We start from the raw sequence: 23,564 nt of genomic DNA, 5'->3' as shown, positions 1-23,564 counted from the left end.
AAATAAATAATGAATTGCTTATCTATATATAATTTTAAAATTTCCCAAGATAGTTTAGAATCATCTGTAGGGCTCCAGGTAGGTATTAAATATGAACTGCTCTAATAAATTCTCAATCACAATAAATCCACAATAGCAATTCCATATGCTAATTACCTGTTTGTGTGTGTGTGTGTGTGTGTGTATTAAAAAAACAGCCTAATTACCTATTTAGAAAACTTGTTTGTCAAACTGAATCAAGAGTAAAGAATTTGAGTTGGGCACAGTAGCTTGCACCAATAATCTCAACACTTTGGGAGGTCGAGGGCAGATCACTTAGGTCAGGAGTTCGAGACCAGCCTGGCCAACATGGCAAAACCTTGTCTCTACTAAAAATACAAAAAATCAGCCGGGTGTGGTGGCACGCGTCTGTGGTCCCAGCTACTTAGGAGGCTGAGGCAGAAGAATCGCTTGAACCTGGGAGGTAGAGGTTCTCAGCAGTGAGCTGAGATCATGCCACTTGCACTCCAGCCTGGGTGACAGTGTGAGACTCTGCCTCAAAGAAAAAAAAAAAAAAACACGAAAAAGAGCAAAGAATTCATATAATAACCAACTCTTTACCCTACTGATACAGTTTTATCTTGATGGGGGTTTTTTAGTATAGTTTTTTCTTCTTCAATCTGTAGTCTTACAAAATCATTGCGATCTCTGGAATTAAAATGCCAACATAAAAACAGGGAATCTGTTATGATGTGGTTTTTTATTATGCATAATTGGCTATATTGTAGTTAGATCATATTGAAAACTCAAGTCTAGAAAGTATTATCTCTCAAAATATACTCCATCTAATTATAAAAATTAAGTTATTAATCAGTAAACAAACATATATTCGCATAGTTATATATACATAAGTATTTATGTATGTTCATCCGTGTATGTGTATGTGTATGTATGTATATATACACATATATATATGTATGACTGATCCTACCTTTACTCCTTGAATTAAGCCATTCATCAGAAATGTATGTTTAGGAAAGGTTTCATGTAATACCTAAAGAATAAAAACCAAAATAAAAATCACATGCTATATTTCAGTCTTAATAAAATTTCTATATTTACCTTTTTGAACATCCATTCATATTACAATCTGATTTATTTTACATATTCAGATTTGTATGACATGCATATGACCATTAATAACCAAATATTTATACAGTACTTACTATGTCACAGGGCACTAAATTGGGCACTTTACATATATTATCTCATTTAATCCCTCATAACAGCCCTATCAGAAAACTGATATGCGGAGGTTAAACATCTTGTCTAAGATTACAGTCAGTCAGTAAATGGCAAAGCTGAAACTGAACCTAAGAGATCAGACTTGAAAGCCTATGTTTTTACTCACTATGCTATGCTGCTTCCCCAAAATAACTGACTTATAATTCTCTTTCAGATGGACATATTATCTAGGATAGGAGATTGGGAAAATTAATAAGTAATTTTTAATTGCCACAAAGTAGATCTAGAAAGATTCTATAAAGAAAAAAAATCCCAACCTATGAAAATGTGTAAGTTATTCTATCCTTTCCAAGGCTTGTTCTCAAATCATGTGGTATCAATTTTTTGCAGTGGGCAGCAAGAGAACCACTGGAATGCATCGATTGAAAAGGCAATTCCAGGCAACTGGAAAAATAAACAACAGCTACCATTTTTACAGCCTATATGTACTCTTATTTAATCCCAACACTGTGAATTAGATAATATTATCACTTTACAGATGAGGCAACTGAGTTCCTGTTTGACTTAGAAACTAATGCTTCTATTATCCAATGCTATCGCTCAGTAGAAACAATAGAGAATGAGAATGTGGGTAATAAGAAAGGTAGGGAAGGTCTTCCCTTTAAGAAGAAACATTATGCTAAATATACTTTCTGACATGTTGCAAGAACGTTTAGAAGGATCAGAATTGCTCCCCTTTCTTCAGTTATCCTTCTGCCAATAGCAAGAAACTTAACAAAAATGTGCTCATTTTAAGTAAAAATAAATTTAGAGGCCAGGTGTGGTGGCTCACATCTGTAATCCCAACACTTTGGAAGGAAAAGGCGGATGGATCACCTGAGGCGGGAGTTTGAGACCAGCCTGGCCAACATGTCAAAACCTCATCTCTACTAAAAATACAAAAATTAGCCAGGTGTGGTGGCAGGCACCTGCAATCCCAGCTACTCAAGAGGCTGAGGCAGGAGAATCACTTAAACCTGGAGGGCGGAGGTTGCAGTGAGCTGAGATAGTGCCACCGCACTCCATCCTCAGCAACAGAGTGATACCCTGTCTTAAAAAAAAAAAAAAAAAAGAAAGAAAGAAAAAGAAAAAAAAAACCAGTCACAGACTGTATGTAAATGAATGGGTTTGACTGTGTTCCAATAAAATTTTATTTATAAAAATAGTATGTGATCTCCAGGACACTGGACTGGGCAAAGATTTCTTGATAATACTCCACAAGCACAGGCAGCCAAAGCCAAAGTGAGAATGGGCAAATGAGATCACATCAAGTTTAAAGCTGCACCGTAAAGCAAACAACAAAGTGAAGAGACAACCCACAGAATAGGAGAAAATATCTGCAAACTATCCATCTGACAACGGATTAATAACAAAAATGTATAAGGGGCTCAAACAATTCTGTAAGAAAAGAATCGAATAATCTGATTTTTAAAAAACGGGCAAAGATCTGAATAGACATTTCTCAAAGTGACCAATAGGTATATGAAAAAATGCTCAACCATCACTGATCATCAGAGAAATGCAAATCAAAACTACAGTAAAATATCATCTCACCCCAGTTAAAAACGGCTTTTATCCAAAAGATAGGCAAGGATGTGGAGAAAAGGGAACACTCATACACTGTTGGTGGGAATGTAAATTAGTACAATCACTAAGGAAAACAGTTGGAAGGTTCCTCAAAAAAACCTAAAAATGGAGCTACCATATGATCCAGCAATCTCACTGCTAGGTATATACCCCTCCAAAAAAAGGAAATGAGTATATCAAAGAGATATCTGTACTCCTATGTTTACTGCAGCACTATTCCTTTTTTTGTTTGTTTGAGACGGAGTTGCGCTCTTGTCGCCTAGGCTGGAGTGCAATGGTGCGATCTTGGCTCACTGCAACCTCTGCCTCCCGGGTTCAAGCAATTCTCCTGCCTCAGCCTCCTGAGTAGCTGGGATTATGGTGTGCACCACCATGCCTGGCTAATTTTTGTATGCAGCACTATTCTTAATAGCTAAGATTTGGAAGCAACCTAAGTGTCCATCAACAGATGAATGAAAGGATAAAGAAAATGTGGTACTTCTACACACAGAAAAAGAATGAGATCCTGTCATATGCAACAACATGGATGGAACTGGAGGTCATTATGTTAAGTGAAATAAGCCAGGCACAAAAAGAGAAACTTCACATGTTCTCCAGTATTTGTGAGAGCTAAAAATTACAATTGAACTCGTGGAGACGGAGCAGAATGATGGTTACCAGAGGCTGGGAAGGGTAGTGGGGGAGGGAGGGGATGGTTAGTGGGCACAAAAAAATAGAATAAATAACATCTAGTACTTGATAGGCACAACAGGTTGACTATAGCCATCATTTATTCTACATTTTAAAATAACTAAAATTTGGCCGGGCATGGTGGCTCACGCCTGTAATCCCGGCACCTTGGGAGGCTGAGGCGGGCAGATCACAAGGTCAAAAGATTGAGACCATCCTGGCCAATACGGTGAAACCCCATCTCTACTAAAAATACAAAAATTAGCTGGGTGTGGTGGCATGTGCCTGTAGTCCCAGCTACTTGGGAGGCTGAGGCAGGAGAATCACTTGAATCCAGGAAGCAGAGATTGCAGTGAGCCGGGATCGCGCCACTGCACTCCGGCCTGGTGACAGAGCAACACTCCATCTCAAAAAAACAAAAAACAAAACAAAACAAAACCTAAAATTGGATTGTTTATAACACAAAGAAAGGATAAATGCTTGAAATGATGGATATCCCATTTACCCTGATGTAATTATTATATACTATATGTCTGTATCAAAATATCTCAGGTACCCCATAAACATATACACCTATGTACCCACAAAAATAAAAAATAAAAATATTATTTAAAAATAAAAAAGGAAAAATGGCATGCCCTCTCTAATTGAAAAGAATTATTGGGAGGTCTTTGAGAAACTCCTAGCTCTTTTTAGAGTTCTACTGCATGTATTAACTAAATAGCTAAGTGATAATTAGGAAAAAGTTCAATTCAACATACTTGTGAAAAGGAATACACACACACACACACACACACACACACAAAGAGAAAGTTGCCAGAAGCAACTACAAAAAAAAAAAAAGAGTGCAAAAAAGATTTAGTCCTCTAGCCATATTTTTCCAGTCCTTGTGCTAAAGGATAAGATTTAAACTCCTTAAGCTAGTATCTCAAAACTTTTTACGGGACTCAAATGTATTATGGTTTTCTTTCAATAATCACAAAGGGCCTACTGCAAGCCAAATCTTTCTAGGTATGAAGAACAGGTTTGGTGTTAGAAAGAATGAAGAACATTACGAACGTCTATAAGAAGTTTTATACTATGCTAGATCTTATCGCTAATGATTCACTTTGCCAAGCTGTATTCCATTCCAATCAATCTGTTCTCCTCACTGTTACTGAAATATTCTATGCTTTCTAATATTCGTATTTTATACATGACATCCTTTCAATTTTGAATGTTCCCTTTCTTTATCTAGCCAACCCCCAACCCTTCCAAACTGTTCCTCTGCTACCTAACTTTTTTCTCCAAAGCAATTTCTCCTTTGGGGCCAATTTCTAACAAAATTTTAACAGACAAATATAACAAGTAATTCAAATGTTGTAAAGATTTTTGATGTCAGGATCCTTTAGCACTGGTCTTTAGAGGTGAACAGAGAAAATGTAACATTTTTCCAAAAAATTTAATGGATCTTAACTTTTATTTAACTTTAAAAATGTTGAAAGTAAATAATCCTTAAAATGTTAAACGCTTTGGGGCTGTTTCTGTAGCCAAGGACGCAAAACCATCTAGGTAGAAGAGATGCTAGTGGATTTTGAGTGTTCCATAACATGGACTGTGTACCTAGGAGCTTGAACCATCAAACACTGGCCTATTATTTCCAGAGCCATAGGTCTGTCAAAAGGGTAAAGCCGGCCAGGCACAGTGGCTCACGCCTGTAATCCCAGCACTCTGGGAGGCCAAGGCGGGCAGATCATTTGAGGTCAGGAGTTTGAGATCATCCTGGCCAACATGGTGAAACCCCATCTCTACTAAAAATACAAAAAATTGGCCGGGGGCGGTGGCTCACACCTGTAATCCCAGCACTTTGGGAGGCTGAGGTGGGTGGATCACAAGGTAAGGAGTTAAAGACCAGCCTGACCAAGATGGTAAAACCCCGCCTCTACTAGAAATAAAAAAAATTAGCCAGGCATGGTGGCAGGTGCCTGTAATCCCACCTACTTGGGAGGCTGAGGCAGAGAACTGCTTGAACCCAGGAGGCGAAGGTTGCAGTGAGCCAAGACAGAACCACTGCATTCCAGCCTAGACAACAGAGTTGAAACTCTGTCTCAAAAAAAAAATAATAAAAAAAAAATTAGCTGGGCGTGGTGACATGCACCTGTAATTCCAGCTACTGGGGAGGCTGAGGCAGGAGAATCTCTTGAACCTTGGAGGTGGAGGTTGCGGTGAGCCGAGATCACGCCATTGCACTCCAACCTGGATGCCAGATTGAATCCGTCTCAATGAAAAAAAAAAAAAAGGAAAGAAAAAAACCTGGTAAATCCACTCCTTGGCATTACAGATCCTTATACCTACTGTTATTCTCATCACTTAGCTAATATGTTACATAATCAAGCAATCATCACTGATTCTGACTGAACATCTACTATGACCAACCATATATTCATAACCTCTCTAAAGTGTTAGACTTCAATCTTTAAAAATATTTGTCAGTACAAAATCCTTCTTTTTAGCTAAATCCCCTTGTTGGTAGAGGCTCACCATCTTCCCCTGGGCAGATCTTCCACAAGACACAGCTTTTGTTTTTTGACTGTTCTATGAGAGCTTAAAAGTGAAAGATAATTACAACACACAGTGTTTTTTTGTCTTAAAATGTCACATTAGTTTTAAAAATTAAGAAATTAAGGCTATCATAAATCCCAAACCAGACATTCAAAATTAGTATGTCAAAAACTGGTTATCTGATTTAAAAAATACTTCAAAGAATATCTTTGAAATCTGAAATGCTGAAACAAACTATGATATAACTGTTGAGGGAGGGACAGGGAAATGAAAGATACTGACTTAAAATATAAATTAAATTATGTCTTCATCCTCATTTTCCTTTTAAAATGAATGTTAAAAACTTTGACTCTTGTGGCATGTACCATTTATAATCAGTTTCAAAACACATAAAACAGAAATGAAATGTTTAAAGATTAACAGACTTTTAAGAGGAGAGCCTTCTTTTACCCAGAAACCCACCTCTTTACACACCTCTCACACACAATGCTGGGGAGGAGTAGGAGGAGCACTGAGGCCCAAAAGAAAGACTGCCAACAAAGCCAACAACAAAAAAACAAAATTTGTAAGCAAAAAGCCTTGAAATGAGTAAAACCTTTTTAAAAAGCCCATACTGAATTAATATATTGCTCTTAATTAGTGACATATACTAAATATATAACAGGGTCACTTCTAAAAAGTAGATATGCCAGGCTGGGCATGGTGGCTTATGCCTGTAATCCCAACACTTTGGGAGGCCGAAGCAGGCGGATCACCTCAAGTCAGGAGTTCAAGACCAGCCTGGCCAATGTGGTGAAACCCCGTCTCTACTAAAATATACAAAAATTAGCCTGGTATGGTGGCACGTGCCTATAGTCCCAGCTACTCAGGAGGCTGAGGCAGGAGAATTGCTTGAACCTGGGAGGTGGAGGTTGCGGTGAGCCAAGGTTGCACCACTGCACTCCAGCCTGGGCAACAGAGTGAGACTCCATTTCAAAATACATAAACAAATAAAATAAAATAAAATATAAAATATAATAAAATAAATAAAATAAAATAAAATAGAAAACAAAAATTAAAGATAATAAGAATATATTGGCCAGGCGCAGTGGCTCGCACCTGTAATCCCAGCACTCTGGGAGGCCAAGGCGGGCGGATCACCAGGTTAAGAGATCGAGACCATTCTGGTTAACATGGTGAAACCCATCTCTACTAAAAGTACAAAAATTAGCTGGGCATAGTGGCATGTGCCTGTAGTCCCAGCTACTCGGGAGGCTGAGGCAGGAAAATCACTTGAACCTGGGAGGTGGGGGTTGCAGTGAACCAAGATCGTGCCTCTGCACTCCAGCCTGGCGACAGAGCGAGACTCCGTCTCAAAAAAAAAAAAAAAAAGGAATATATTAAGCACATTAGTCTATGAAAAATGAATAAACAAGCCTTTCTAATTAAGGGGACTCCTTCCTTGTTCTTAAAAAAGATAGTCTCCCTTTGTCCAACTAGGAAAAAAATGTAAAAATTACACGAAAGATGACATACCTAAAAAAAATTTAAACAAGAAGCAAGTTTTTAAAATAGCTATACACACTTGAAATACTGATAACAAATTATGGAAACATCACAAAATGCTTTTTTTCACAGCTTGCTAACAGCTCATCCACATTTTGATCGCCCTGCTTAGCTAGTGGTTGGGCTGCCTGATAACCTCAACTATCTAAAACACAGGTACAAACAAGTTACTACCTGCGTTCCCCAAAAGACTGAGCACTGGAGGAGTCAAGGAAGCCTGGGTGCAAATACCAACGCTGCAGCTTACTGTCAGAGTAGCAATCAAATTGCTTAACTTTTCTAAGCCCCGGTTTCCTCATGTGTATTATGAGGCTAATATCTTGCTGATAAGGTGGTTGTGAGGATTAAAAATGATAATGCATTCAAAGTGGAATACACTAGGACTGTGCCTAACATAGTCCACTTTGAATACATTAAAGGACTGTGCCTAGATCCATCATAATATAAATACACGTGGACTGTTTACTATTACAAAGCTCAAGTACTTTAAATGGTAGGAGTGTTGATCTACCAGACAGATTTATATGTTAAACTGACAGATTATAAAAAGCACGCTGGCACATTACGAAAGCTAATGTAAAATCATGAGCCCAAAAAGTTATAACAGCACTTCAGTAACCCTTGACAAATACAGGTTATTACAATTCAATGAAGTTATGAATGTCATAATCAACTTGCATCATCTGAGGAAGTTCCAAATCACTGTACTTGGATTATCAAGCCAGGAAATGTGTAAATTAATTTTTTAAAGATGTCTATCTGAAATTAGTAAACTAAAAAAAAAAAAACCCTCATTTTTTTTATAGCAATACTCATAAATATGCTCTATATATTCAAAATGACTTTTTTTTTTTTTTGAGACAGTCTCACCCTGTATCCAGGCTGGAGGGCAGTGGTGCAATCTCGGCTCACTGCAACCTCTGCTTCTCGGGTTCAAGAGATTCTCCTGCCTCAGCCTCCCAAGTAGCTGGGATTACAGGTGCGCACCACCACGCACAGCTAATTTTTGTATTTTTAGCAGAGATGGGGTTTCACCATGTTGGTCAGGATGGTCTCGATCTCTTGACCTTGTGATCCGCCCACCTCAGCCTCCCAAAGTACTGGGATTACAGGCATGAGCCACAGCACCCAGCTGTTTTTTTGTTTTGTTTTTTTTTTGTTTTTTTTTGAGACAAGGTTTCACTCCTGTCGCCCAGGCTGGAGTGCAGTGGCACAATATCGGGTCACTACAACCTCTGCCTCCTGGGCTCAAGTGATTCTCCTGCCTTAGCCTCCCGAGTAGCTGGGACTACAAACATATGCCACCGTGCACAACTAATTTTTACATTTTTTGTAGAGACAAGGTTTCACCATGTTGCCCAGGCTGGTCTCAACTCCTAAGCTCAAGCGATCCGCCCACCCAGCCTCCCAAAATGCTGGGATTACAGGCATAAGCAACTGCTAAACATCAATATTTTATGTATAGATAGTAACAATTACGCAGCTGTCAATAAATATATCAAGAAATATGCATTGTAAATGTTCTTAGGCTAGTTCAATCTACTTACATAATTTTTCTATTAAATAACTTTTTTAATAAAAACCTTCATGAAAACATAGTATATTACCTTAAAACTCTATTCCTCTAGGATTTGATAAACTGTATATTTATCCTAATTACTCCTTTCAAGATGGTATAGATATTTACCATAGATAGTCCTTCCCTCATTCCATTCCCCTTATCTACACCAATGTAAGAAAACTGGCTATCTTCTGAGTTGTTTGGTCGGGCAGGGAAGTCTTTTCTAAAGTTTCAAACCTGGGAGAATTTGGGTAAAATCAGCTTAGATCTATTAAAGAATAGCCCTTCTAGGTACTTAGCCCAAATGAACAGAAGCCTGTTTTTGGAAAATACAGTTGCATAAATGAACCTCAAAGTAATTATGCCGAGTCATGCAGGTCACAGACATCATCTTTCTTAAACCCGTCGATTTACGAATCTCTTCCATTTTACTCAGAGTAGTGACAGAGCCTCTGCTTGAACATGTCCAGTGACAATTCAAACACCTCCACGCCACCCCCCTCCCAAAAAAAGGTAAGGGAGAGTTAACGGTTGGAAAAGACAACCAGTAAAATACTGGTGAATACTGAACAATACTGGTGGGAGAATTAACCATGCAAAGGAAAAAGGGCCACATTTTCCTCCAAAACTGAAGAAAAAGAGATTTTGGAGTCAGTGTTAAATAATTTAAAAGATTACTTACCACCAAGGTGGGTGCTGTCAATAGTCCCCAAGCAAAAAACTCCAAAAAGATGACGATAACCGCATGATAAACACTAGGAGAACCTATTCCTTGAGGCTATAAAAAACAAGATTTTTTAAAAAGTTAACAAAAAGTTAACAGTATATTCTGTAATTATTAACAATAACAATGATGTAATAGTCAACAAATATTAAGAACATATATGTACTGGGCACTGTGTCAAACATCTGTACTCACTGCCTCTGTCTTCAAAGGCAGAGGGACAGACAAGGCAACAACAAAATTCATTAGCATAAGCACAGTATGCAGTTGGAACATATAGAGTCCAAGGGAGCTTGGGAGGTGGGAAATATCAGACTTCCAGGAGGAAGGCTGAAAGGACACAACAGAGTTAGAGAGGCGGAGGTATAGGGTGGAAAAGACGGCTCAGCCTGTACAAAGGTTCTGAGGCTTGAGGCATTATGGGTCTCATATATCGAGTTCAGTACAACCAGTGCATGGGCTGCACGTTGGGTGTATGGCAAGACGAGCTACAGGTACTCAAAGACCAGCTTCCATGCTAAGGAGTCTATATTTAATTCTGAAGGCCATGGGGAGCCACTAAAAGATATTAAGACTGACACAATCAGATGAAAGTTTTAAGATTATTCTGGCAAAGATGTAACAACAACAACAAAAAAAAATGAAGCAAGTGGCAAAAATACAAACACGATATCAACATGGCTCAAAAGCAGAACAATCCCCAAGGGAAAGTATGTAAGAGATTTGGGATTTGATACACATGAGAAAGAAAATACAAAATTAAGTTTATACTGCTGCCAGAGATGTCGTAAGACTCACTTCAGTATTATCACTCTGGTGATTTCCTAAAGGATAAAATGGAGAAGCAAAATGCATCTAAAAGGAAGCTATCTGAATCAGCTCAAACAAGAGATGAGGGCATAAAACAGTGGCACAGTATGAATGTTGGAGGGGAGGGAATGGATTAAGGATTCAGGATTTGAAATTGGGAGGAGCTTGATAAATAGCAGAAGGGAGAAATCAAGAACAACTTCCAAGTGTTTAGCTTGGTTGTCTAGCAGTTAAAGCTGGTGGCTTCCCAGCACTTTCCCCCACGAGGCTCAGATTTACTTCAGGTCCTATCTACAAAACTGCCCTCTTTACTTGAAACATTTGTATTGTCTGTGAGCACTGATTAAAACAATTAGCAGCAAATGTGATATCTGAAACCACCAGAGTAGATGAGATTATCAGGAGTGTCAAGTGTGAAAACAGCAGTGAGCTGAGACAGAAACCCAAGAAGCGCCAACATTTTAAGTAGGAGGCAGAGGAAAATAATGAAGGTTTTTCTTCTTTGACAAAGAAAAGAGGAAGATAAAAGGAACAGTGAGAAAAATATCAGGAGAGTGAAGAGAATACAGTGTCACAGACGACAGTGGAGCAGTTTCAGGAAGGAGGAGGTGATGACTAGTATCAAATGGAACAAGCATAGTAATATAAGGTCAAAAAATGGCCACAGGAGGCCAGGCATGGTGGCTCATGCCTGTAATCTCAGCACTTTGGGAGGCCAAGGCAGGCAGATCACTTGAGGTCAAGAGTTCGAGACCAGCCTTGCCAACATGGCAAAACCCTGTCTCTACTAAAAATACAAAAATTGACTGGGCATGGTGGCGTGTGCCTGTAATCCCAGCTACTCAGAAAGGCTGAGGCAGGAGAATCGCTTGAACCTGGAAGGCAGAGGTTGCAGTGAGTTGAGATCCCACCACTGCACCCCAGCCTGGGTGACAGAGACTCTGAAAAAAAAAAAAAAATTGGCCACAGATTTGATAAGCTTTAAACCTGTTTTGTTCACCATGTTCACCACCACATATACCCAAGCCCCTAGCAGAAAGCTTGGTACAACTTCTCAGGGCTTAAAGCATGCTAATTTTTTAAAAATCAAAGTAGGATATAACATTGTATAGGTAGGGTAATTTCAACTCTGAAAAACAATAAATACTGACCTCAATGTAAATAAAATTGATATTGGGTAATGATTTTAAGTGATACCACATTGTTTACTATGCTATTCTGAATTTTCCATATCTTTTCTAATAAGCATGCTTGCACTTTAGGAGGAAAATGCTTTGTTTATTTAAGAGAAAAATTACCTAAAACTAGCATGGAGAACAACAAAATAAACTATGGGACAATATGTCTGATGAACATTTTGACGCAAAAATCCTCAACAAAATACTAGCAAATCTCCTTCAGGAAGGAGGTTTAAAAAAAGATCATTCATCGGCCGGGCACGGTGGCTCTTACCTATAATCCCAGCACTTTGGGAGGCCAAAGCGTGTGGATCACCTGAGGTCAGGAGTTCGAGACCAGCCTGATCAACATAAAGAAACCCGTCTCCACTAAAAATACAAAATTAGCCAGGCATGGTTGCACATGCCTGTACTCCCAGCTACTCGGGAAGCTGAGGCAGGAGAATAGCTTGAACGCAGGAGGCGGAAGTTGCGGTGAGCCAAGATCACGCCATTGCATTCCAGCCTGAGCAACAAAAGCAAAACTCCATCTCAAAAAAATTAAAAACAAAAAAACATTCATCATGTTCAAGTGGGATTCATCCAGGTATGCAAGGACAGTCCAACATACCTAAATCTATCAAGGTGATACATCATTTCAAAAGAATGAAGGAAAAAAATATGATCATTTCAATTGATGATGAAAAAGCATTTACTAAAATTCAACACTGCTTCATAAAAACTCTCAAAAATGGTATGGAAGGAACATACCTCAATATGATAAAAGCCATATATGACAGACACAGAGCTATCATGGTGAACAGGAAAAACCTGAAAGCCTTTCCTCAAAGATCTGGAACAAGACAAAGATGCCCACTTTCGCCACTCTTATTCAACAAGGTACTGGAAAGTACCAACTAGAGCAATTAGGCGTGAGTAAGAAATAAAAGGTCTCCAAATTAGAAAAGAGGAAGTCAAAATTGTCCCTCTTTACAGATGACATGACCATATATAGAGAGAACCCAAAATACTCCACCAAAAAACTATCAGAATGGAAGCAAGTTCATTAAAGTTGCAGGATACAAAAATCAGTACCATTTCTATATGCCAACAGCAAATACCTGAAAAAGAAACCAAGAAAATAATCCCACTTACAATAGCTACAAATGAAATACCAAAGAATAAACTTAAAGAAGTGAAAGATGTCTATAGACTATAAAACACTGATGACAGGAATTGAAGAGGACACACACACAAATGGGAAGATATTTCATGTTCATAAATTGGAAGAATCAATACTGTTAAAATTTTAATACTACCAAAAGCAATCTACAGATTCAATGCAGTTACTATCAAACTACAAATGACATTCCTCACAGAATTTTTTCTTTTAAATCCTAAAACTTATATGGAACCACAAGAGCCAGAACAGCCAAAGCAATCCTGAGCAAAAACAACAAGGCTGGAGGCCGGGCACAGTGGCTCACGCCTGTAATCCCAGCACTTTGGGAGACCAAGGCAGGCGGATCACCTGAGGTCAGGAGTTCAAGACCAGCCTGGCCATCAAAGTGAAACCCCGTCTCTACTAAAAATAAAAAAATTAGCCAGGTGTGGTGGTGGGCGCCTGTAATCCCAGTTCCTTGGGAGACCGAGGCAGGAGAATTGCTTGAACAAGGTAGGCAGAGGTTGCAGTGAGCCAAGATTGCGCCACTGCACTCCAGCCTAGGCGACAGAGCTAGACTCTGTCTCAAAAAAAAAAAAAAAAAAAAAAAAAAAAAAAAAAAAACGAGGCTGGAGGCATCACATTACTTCACTTCAAATTATACTACAAAGTGATAGTAACCAAAACAGCATAATACTGGTATAAAAACAGATACATAGACAATAGAACACAATAGAGAACCCAGAAATAAATCCATGCATTTACAGTCAACTCATTTTTGACAACAGCACCAGAGTATACATTGGGAAAAGGATAGTCTCTTAAACGGTGCTGGGAAAAGTGGATATCCATATACAGAAGAACAAAATTATACCCCTACCTCTTGCCATGTACAACAATCAAATCAAAATGGATTAAAGACTTAAATCTAAAACCTGAAACCACAAACGACTAGAAGAAAATTGGGAATACACTCTAGGACATTAGTCTGAACACAGATTTTTTCTTTTTTTTTTTTGAGACAGAGTCTCCCCCTGTCACCCAGACTCGAGTACACTACTGTACTATGTAGGTCGCCTGGGCGACAGAGCGAGACTCCATCTCAAAAAATAAAAAATAAAAAATAAAAAAATTAAATAAAAGTGTAATTGGCATGTTCCTAACACAAAGAAATGACAAATGTTTGAGGTAATGGATACCCCAGTATCCCTGATTTATTATACACTGTATACCTGTATCAACATATGCTTGTATCAAAATATCAGATGTACCCGATAAACATCTGTATCTACTTTGTACCCATAGTAATTAAAAAATTCAGAAGTCCTAGTCAGAGTAATCAGACAAGAGAAAGGAATAACGAGCATGCAAATTGGAAAAGAGGAACTCAAACTGTCACTGTTTGCCAATGATATGATTGTATACCTAGAAAACCCTAATGACTCATCCAAAAAGCTCCTAGATCTGATAGGCGAATTCAGTAAAGTCTCAGGATACAAAATGACACAAATCAGTAGCACTGCTATATTCCAACAACGACCAAGCTGAGAATCAAATCAAGAACTCAATCCCTTTTGCAATAGCTGCAAAAAAAAAAAAAAAAACACCTAGGAATATACTTAACCAAGGAAGTGAAAGATCTTTACAAGGAAAAGTACAAAACACTGTTAAAAGAAATCATAACTGACACAAAGGGAAACACATCCCATGCTCATGGATGGGATGAATCAACATTGTGAAAATGACTATACTGACCAAAACAATCTATAGATTCAATGCAATTCCCATCAAAATACCAGCATCATACTTCACAGAACAAGAAAAAACAATCCTAAAATTCATATGGAACCAAAAAAGAGCCCACATAGCCAAAGCAAGACTAAGCAAAAAACAAATCTGGAGGCATCACATTACCCGACTTTAAATTATACAAAAGGCTACAGTTACCAAAACCACATGGTACTGGTATAAAAATAGGCATGAAGACCAATGGAACACAACAGATAACCCAGAAATAAAGCAAAATACTTATAGCCGGCTAGGCACGCCTGTAATCCCAGCACCTTAGGAGGCCAAGGCAGGTGGATCACCTGAAGTCAGTAGTTTGAGTCCAGCCTGGCCAACATAGAGAAAACTCATCTCTACTAAAAATACAAAAAGTTAGCCAGGCGTGGTGGTGTGTGCCTGTAATCCCAGCTACTTGGGAGGCTGAGGCAGGAGAATGGCTTGAACCTGAGGCAGAGGTTGCAGGGAGCCAAGATCATGCCATTGCACTGCAGCCTGGGGAACAAGAGCAAAATTCCATCTCAAAAAAAAAAAAAAAATAATACTAATCAGCAGAGTAAACAGACAACCCATAGAGAAAATATTTATGAACTGTGCATCTGACAAAGGACTAGTACCCAGAAGCTACAAGGAACTCAAATCAGCAAGAAAAAAACAATCCCATCAAAAGTAGGCAAAAGGCATGAATAGACATTTTTCAAAAGACATACAATCAGCCAACAAACATATGAAAAGATGCTCAGCATCACCAATTATCAGGGAAATGCAAATTAAAACCACAATGAGATATCATTTACTCCTGCAAGAATGGTCAGAATTTAAAAATCAAAAAATAATAGATGGTGTGGATGTGGTGACAAATGAACACTTTAACACTGCTGTCGGGAATGTAAACTAGTACAACCACTATGGAAAACAGTATGGAGATTCCTTAAAGAACTAAAAGTAGAACTACTGTTTGATCCTGCAATCCCACTACTGGGTATCCACCCAAAGTAAAAGAAGTCATTATATGAAAAAGACACATGTACATGCATGTTTATAGCAGCACAATTCCCAACTGCAAAGATATGGAACCAACCCAAGTGCCCAATGACCAACAAGTGGATATAGAAAATGTGGTCTATATACACCATTGAATACTTAGCCATAAAAAGGAATGAAATAATGTCTTTTGCAGAAACTTGGATGGAATTGGAGGCCATTATTCTAAGTGGGTAATTCAGGAATGGAAAACCAAATGTCGTATGTTCTCACTTACAAGTGAGAGTTCAGCTATGAGGACGCAAAGGCATGAGTGATAGAATGGACTCTGAGGATGAGGGGGAAGCTTGAGAGGGATAAAAGACTATATATTGGGTACAGTATACATTGGTCAGGTGACAGGTGCACTAAAATCTCAGAAATCACCACTAAAAAACTTATCCATGTAACCAAAAACCCACCTGTACCCCAAAACAATTGAAATATTTTTAAAAATAATAAATTTTAAAAATAAAGTGAAACTTGAATGGAAAAGGACAGGTATGCTGCATATACTTGTCCCTCCTGAACCACTCTATTGAGTTTCCCACGACTGGAAGGAAAAAATGTATTATTTACTTTTTAAAAAGCAGGGCAGTGGGAGGGATATTTCTTTGTTATAAAGTACTTGAAATTTTGAGAGCTATATTATACCCATATTCATCTCTTCTTGATGTACCCTGGCTGAAACTGTCAACTGTTACTTTCACACTTCCAATTTAAAATAATGCTAAAAGACAATCAGAGTTCCTTATAATTGAAACTTTTAAATCATATAGACTTGTCAGAATGTTACCTGAAGAAAGCTATTCATTTTTTTACTTAAACTTTAAACTTTCAGTAGCTGCAAAGGAGTTACATTTCAACTGTAGGAGAATTTCTGCAGACGGTCTGATTATGTTGGTATGCAAGTCTTCTAACTATATGAGGATGAACTGGATGCATATAGCAACCTGAAAAAAACTGCGTATTAATTTATCTCCAAAAACACCAATCTAAACCAAACACTGAACCGTGGAGGTAAGGAGTTAAGTAATTAATGATGCTGCCTGCCACACACCTGCCAAAGACAATATAAACACCTGATGTTTCTAGGCTTTTTGAAAAGCACCACCGGGCCAGGCGCAGTGGCTCACACCTGTAATCCCACTTTGGAAGACTGAGGCAGGTGGATCACCCGAGGTCAAGAGTTCGAGACCAGCCTGGCCAACATGGTAAAATCCCGTCTCTACTAAAAAAATACAAAAATTAGCCAGGCATGATGGCACATGCCTGTAATCCCAGCTATTCAGGAGACTAAGGTAGGAGAATTGCTTGAACCGGGGAGGCAGAAGTTGCTGTGAGCCAAGATCACGCCATTGCACTCCAGCCTGGGTAACAAGAACAAAACTCTGTCTCAAAAAAAAAAAAAAAAAAAAAAAGAAAGAAAGAAAAAGAAAAGCACCACAGGCCCTTCTCATTGCTTGCATGCTAGCAACCAAAGGTTATTTAACAGCTCTCTGGGTCTACAGAGGCCCCACATCCCAGAGAGCTTTCCTGCCACTACTTCAGCCATCCTTGCAGGTGAAGAGTGCAAAGGGTCAGAGCTTGGGTCCCACTTTTGAAATGGTTGCTGACTCCTATTTAATTAAAATCAGGGATGCCAAGAAAAAAACAATCTGGTGCTCTGCTTACCCAGGGATATGCATTTCATTTTCAAATGATATATCAATTTTACTTTTCTCAGGTACTTCCGACCATGCAATTCACATATGCCTTACTTTCTATCAAATCTTTAAAGTCATTTTACCACTAACTTCTGAAAGAACTATACATTTTCCACTTTGTCAGAGATGTAGTCCCACAATTGTATTGCCAAAACAATAAAGATCATATTTTAAAATGAGCATTTTAAAAGATAAGGAAAATTCAATTTGAATACTGTAAATAACTCTTTAGCTCTTAGCCTCTAACATGAATGCTTAAAAACAAGTGGTACTGCTTTAATAAAACAAAACAGAATTCTAGTATTTGAAAATGTCAGAAGGTATTTTTATTTCAGCTGTCTTAAATACCTACACTGAATGTTACATACATGAAAACTTGTAACTAAAAACTTTTTTTTTTTTTTTTTTGAGACAGTTTCACTCCATCACCCAGGCTGGAATGCAGTGGCGTGACCTCGGCTCACTGCAATCTCGGCCTCCCAGGTTCAAGTGATTCTCGTGTCTTGGCCTCCCACGTAGCTGGGATTACAGGCACATACCACCACACCTGGCTCATTTTTGTAATTTTGGTAAAGACCAGGTTTCACCATATTGGCCAGGCTAGTCTCAGACTCCTGGCCTCAAGTGACCCGCCCACATTGGCCTCCCAAAGTGCTGGGATTACAGGCGTGAGCCACTGCCCCTGGCCTAAAAACTATTTCTATATATGGATGCTTTAAAAGCAAATTCACTAATATGGTTACTTTCATCAGTGAAGTAGTATACAGTATATGATTAAATATTTACTGAATATAATCTGTGGAACTTATTCTTTAGTTACTTATGCTGTTTTCAAACAGAACAATTGCTCTTAAACTTTTGGGAAGTATGGACCTTTTGGGACTCTTCCAAGAAACATGTATAGCCAAAAGAAAATTTTGCAAACAACTTCAGGGTGAACAGACCCAGGTTAAAAACGAGTAATATAGAATCACACACCTCAATGTAATTTATCTTAATTGTGTCTACCCACATAGGTAGCCTACTTGTTAGCTTTATCCTGGCCTGGCTTTTCATTCAGCTGAATGAAATACAATTCAATGAAATACAATTTCAATAAAAAAATTAGTAACTTAAGATTAATCTGGCTCATTTAGAAGGATTTACTTCTTCAACCGTTGAAAACTACAAATCTGCTCTAATCTGTTCTAATTTTCAGACAAATCATTAACAACTCTTACTAGTTTTGTTCATAAATATTTAAACTGGCCAAATAGGCTTACATATATGTCATTAGCAGGACAACGGGAAAGAATTTTATTAACATTGTTGAAAAGAAATCAGAAGGGGATCAAATCAGTACCATTGACCAGGTATGTGAAATACTGTTCACAACCTGTCATGTACCGACCGACCATAGAGCCTCAGATATCTGATTGAATGAATCTACCCATTGGCGGAACTTTATAAAAACTCTGAAACTCTGAGGTCAATAGCAATAGCACTAAAATATTCTATGATACGATGAATTAAAAAACACACAAGAACAGAGTATCAAATGGCAATTTTTTTCCCTTTCTTAAAAAATGTTCAGTCTGGGCACGGTGGCTCACACCTGTAATCCCTGCACTTTGGGAGGCCAAGGTGGGTGAATCATGAGGTCAGGAGTTCAAGACCAGCCTGGCCAATACGGGGAAACCTTGTCTCTACTGAAAATATAGAAAATTAGCCAGGCAAGGTGGCGCGTGCCTGTAGTCCCAGCTACTCGGGAGGCTGAGGCAGGAGAATCACTTGAACCCAGGAGGCGGTGGTTACAGTGAGCCGAGATCCAGCCACTGCACTCCTCCAACCTGGGCAACAGAGTGAGAGACTCCATCTCAAAAAAAAAAAAAAAAAAAAAGTTCATAATAGTAGTCTGACCTATTATAAGTAGAGAGGTAGACAAGCAACTACCATTTTACAATCATTTCTATAACTGCAATAGTTATACTTTTTAAATTTAAAGCTGGGATGGATTAAAATACAAATAATGCAAAATATTCCCCTGACATTTATTGAAATATATCCTCTGATTACGTATAAGAATAAACAAAATTACAATAAAAATTCATCTAGGAATGTGCTAGTACAAAATAGAAGTGTTTTTATCACTTTAAAATTCACATACTAGGCCCTGTGGGCTTCAAACATACAAAACAAAGCCCCTATTCTAAAGGAGTGCCCAGTGCTCTTGGAATAGTGAATGAAATATTAAGTGTATAAAGATGAGAAATGATAATAGCCCCCATGTTCACAGCCCTCAAGAAAAGTCTTCATTTGTTCTATGTGAAACCTATTGCTGGTGCAAACATTTTATTTTGTGTCCCAAAGCAAGCTAAGAATTAATTACAACCTTAATAATAGGACAAGAAAGTTTAAAAACAATCTTTTCCAAAGCTCACAGGATTTGGAAAGAAACCATCTGCTGTAAAGCAAATCAAACAAAACCCCAAAGAAAGTTAACAAAACTGAACTTTCCAAGGAAAAGGAAGCTGTGTTTCTTAATCACAGTTGCATTCTTACATTTTGCAAAAAATACTGATCTTAAATATCACTTGGTCTTACAAAATACAATCCTTCATTGCCACTATTTTGTAGATTTTATGAAGAATGTAAAATATTGTCTCTTTCTAAAGGTAGACAAAGGCAACAGTATTTTTCTCCCCACATAGTTCTTACCTACTTGGTCAAAAGAGCCATGACTCTTCATAACCGATCTAATCAAAGTAAGGTTTTAATTAATCAAGTTCAATAAAAAGAACTTAAGGAATTTCTAAGTTTCTTTTTTTCAATAAATGTCAAAGCTATAACATGTAATAAACGTTAAAGTTAAACTAAAAATATATTCCAAAGTCATTACATATGTCCCAAGTTTTCTAAACTTTGGCATATTGACTGGGCCGTGTTCTGAAATATCATACAATTTTGTCACGTTTTTCAACTGAATTCAGCAAATCCTCAATGGTGGCCTACTTACGCATTTAGTACTGTGCTAGCAGTTGATCAGGGCTCCAATAAGATATAAACAGAAATGGAATTAATGGAACCATTTCTGCACACTTCAGTTAAGTGAAGCATATATATCACCTTTCCATTCTATTTCAGAACGCGGTATCAGCGGATGCAACAAAGACCACAGAGTGTAGCAACGGAGAAATGTTAGCATAAAAAAGTATAGTTTTTTCTTCCCCAATTAAAAATCCTACGTCCCCTGCTGGTTAACTACAGCACACTGCAGAAAGTTTACTGTGATGACAACTGTTTCTAAAAAGCAAACCTTTCTTCCTTTCAAAGCGTCTTTCTCCGATCCTTAGGCCATGAATGATTCTAGCACTTCTGATCTTAAGGCACACAGTGATGACTTTTCTTTGAAAACTAGCAGGTTCGAATGTAGGCCCCAGGTGTCTGCCGTCATGCTTCCGACTCCGGGAAGTGAGGGAAGCCCACCTCCGGACAGGGTTTACTGTAAGCCGCCCAGACCCGGAGCACCGACGCAGAGACTTGGAAACAGAAAGCGAACGTACTACGGGGCCGCAGCGGGATCCCCGCGCCAGACGCCACCCCGTTAGCAACATATGGGAGAGCAGGGATGGTTCCCAGCCCCTTGACAAGCGCGGCGACGGCTCCGCGGGGCCTGTCGGCGAAGGCGAGGCGAGGCTGCGGAGACGAGGGGTGCGGCGGGCGGGCGGACCGCCGGGGGAGCCCCGCGCATTCCTCCCCGCGGCGGAGGCGCACGTGGGGTTCGAGGCCGCAAGGCCTGCAGAGGCGGCCAGAGCAGAGGGCGGCAGGTGCGGGAGAGAAAGAGGACGGGCCCCGGAGGCCGCAAGCTCCAGCACCGGAGGACGATTCCCGGAGCGGCGGCATGCGGGTCCGCGACCCCGAGGCACCGGCACCGCGGACAGGGTGGGGGAAGGCAGGGAGACACCGGGGCGCCTAGAGACGGCAGTGTTGGGGTCTGAAGGAGAGACCGGATGGGGGCCCCGAGGGACGCTCGCCGGCGCGGAACTCAGCTCACCGTGCCTCCGTCCTTAATGATGATCTTCTTGGCCAGCATGATACTGCGGTTCGCGGCCCGTTTCTTCTTCTTCCCCTGGGTCATTTTACCATCCTCGATTCCTGGCGCTGCTGCAGCCACTCCCGGGGCGGCAGGCCCCAGCGGCTAGTGCCGTCCCACCACTACTGCCGGGCCGAGCCACTCTGGGCTCCCGCCGCCATCTTGAGGGCCCGGCCTGCCTCCGGCGGCGCGTCACAATCGTGCGATCAGCCGACGAGCGCGCCCCGCCCCTCCCGCGTGATGCCTCCCCGCCCGCTCGCCGCCAGCCCGCTCTACAGTAGCCGCGCGGGCAGAATAACCAACCGCGGGCTCGTGTGGGTGCTGCTGGCTACCTGTACAACTCCGTGCTCTGGCGTCACCAGCTAGCTAAACCCTCGCAACGGTTCTGGGCGATAGGGGCTGTTATTGTCCCCCTTCTTCAGCAGATGAGGGAATTTGTTTCAAAAAGTTGTTACCAGCTCACGGAAACAGACGTCCTAAGCTATTAGCACAATCTCCAGCTGTGTTCTAATCAAGACAGGAACTGAAGGGAACAGTGAAAAAGAAATCATTTTCCATAAGTAATGGGTAACTTAAGAGATAAGGTAGTGTTTCAGAAACAGTGTTGTCCTTTTGGTGCTCAGGGACCCCCGCTAGAACTCAGCTGGCTCACGCTTACCTCCCTAGACCCAGGACCTTTTTTATTCCCTGCCAGAAAAAACACCTTATTTGACTGATGTCACCCTTTGTGGCCCTCTACGTTTTTACTATATTGTTTAAAAATAAATTTGATGGGAACATTGCTAGAAAGGACAATTTACACAAGTGGAAGTGGACTTTAAAGTATCACAATGTTAAAATTAGATATTGATAACTACCGTGTTGTGTAACAGAATATCCTTTTCCTTAAGAGAAAAACACAAGGGATAGGGATACGCCGCATGCTCCCTACTCTCAAATGGTTAGGGAGTAACATGTATGTGTATGTATATATAGGTGGGGAAAAGAGAGGGACAAAGCAAAATGGCAAATGTTTAAAAGTATTGAAACTAGGTATGGTAGTTCTAAGATATGTTCACAGATTCAGTGATATTCCTCCCTGGAAGAGGTGGACTAATTCCCTTCTCCTTGAGTGTAGACTAGGCTTAGTGACTCTTGATAGATCAAAACAGAAGTGACTATTGACTTCAGAGGCTAGGTCATCAAAGGCACTGCATCTTCCTTTGCAGGTCTCTTTTTCATTCATTTTGGGGCTTGGAGCCTGGGGAAGCCTGCTTCCATGTTTTCAGGACACTCAAGCAGCCTATGGAGAGATCCAGTTGTCCAGGAACTGTATGTAGCCTCCTACCAAATGCCACGGAGTGAGTCACTTTGGAAGTAGATCCTCCAACCTTGGTCAAGCCTTTGGCTGACTACAACTTCACGAGAGACCCAGAGCTAGGACCACCCAGCTTAGCCACTCCTGGAATCCTGACTCAGAAACGGTGTAGTGTAAGCCACTAAGCTTTGGGGTTATTTGTTACACAGCTATAAACAACTAATATATAGGGTAAAAGGAAAAACAGAGTAAACGAATGATGAGTTCTTTGTACTCTTTTTGCAACTTTTCTGTAAGTTTGAAATTATTTCCAAATAAAATGTTAAAAAGTAAATTTGATTGAATTTCCTGTTCCTTGTATTTTCATACTGACTAAAAATGGAAAAAAAACTAATTTCCATGGAAGGGAGAAGAAAAGCAATTTATAGCCTGATAGATACTTCTAATTATATTTTCCTATCAATAAGTATATTCATTATACTTGTTTTAAAACATATATTCTCATGTTGAAACTTTTTTTATTATTTATTTATTTTTTGAGACAGAGTTTTGCTCTTGTTGCCCAGGCTGCAGTGCAATAGTGCCATCTTGGCTCACTGTGACTTCCAGCTCCCAGTTCAAGTAATTCTCCTGCCTCAGCCTCCCAAGTAGCTGGGATTACA

At 39.6% G+C, this 23,564-nt stretch overlaps 1 protein-coding gene across 5 annotated transcripts in view; it reads right to left on the bottom strand.

Annotated features, from left to right (window-relative positions):
- Positions 1 to 23,221, bottom strand: part of MFSD14A (major facilitator superfamily domain containing 14A) — a 63,838-nt gene extending 40,617 nt beyond the window's left edge. For 3 of the 5 annotated variants that reach the window (XM_063625595.1, XM_063625599.1, XM_063625596.1), the window contains exons 1-3: positions 21,567 to 23,221; positions 9,849 to 9,944; positions 971 to 1,033 (exon numbers count right to left, since the gene is read on the bottom strand). In XM_063625595.1, coding sequence (XP_063481665.1) covers positions 971 to 1,033; positions 9,849 to 9,944; positions 21,567 to 21,650 — 243 coding nt within the window. In that variant the 5' untranslated portion in view covers positions 21,651 to 23,221. Of the gene's footprint in view, positions 1 to 970; positions 1,034 to 9,848; positions 9,945 to 16,623; positions 16,823 to 21,566 lie in introns of those variants that run through there. The other 2 variants (XM_063625597.1, XM_063625598.1) reach the window with 2 other exon arrangements.
- Positions 23,222 to 23,564: the final 343 nt, after the last annotated feature.

Source organism: Symphalangus syndactylus, chromosome 12 (assembly GCF_028878055.3).
Source record: "Symphalangus syndactylus isolate Jambi chromosome 12, NHGRI_mSymSyn1-v2.1_pri, whole genome shotgun sequence".
In the NCBI taxonomy this organism is placed as follows: Eukaryota; Metazoa; Chordata; class Mammalia; order Primates; family Hylobatidae; genus Symphalangus; species Symphalangus syndactylus.
Note: the sequence above shows the minus strand (reverse complement) of the source record. Positions and strands in the feature narration are given on the sequence as shown.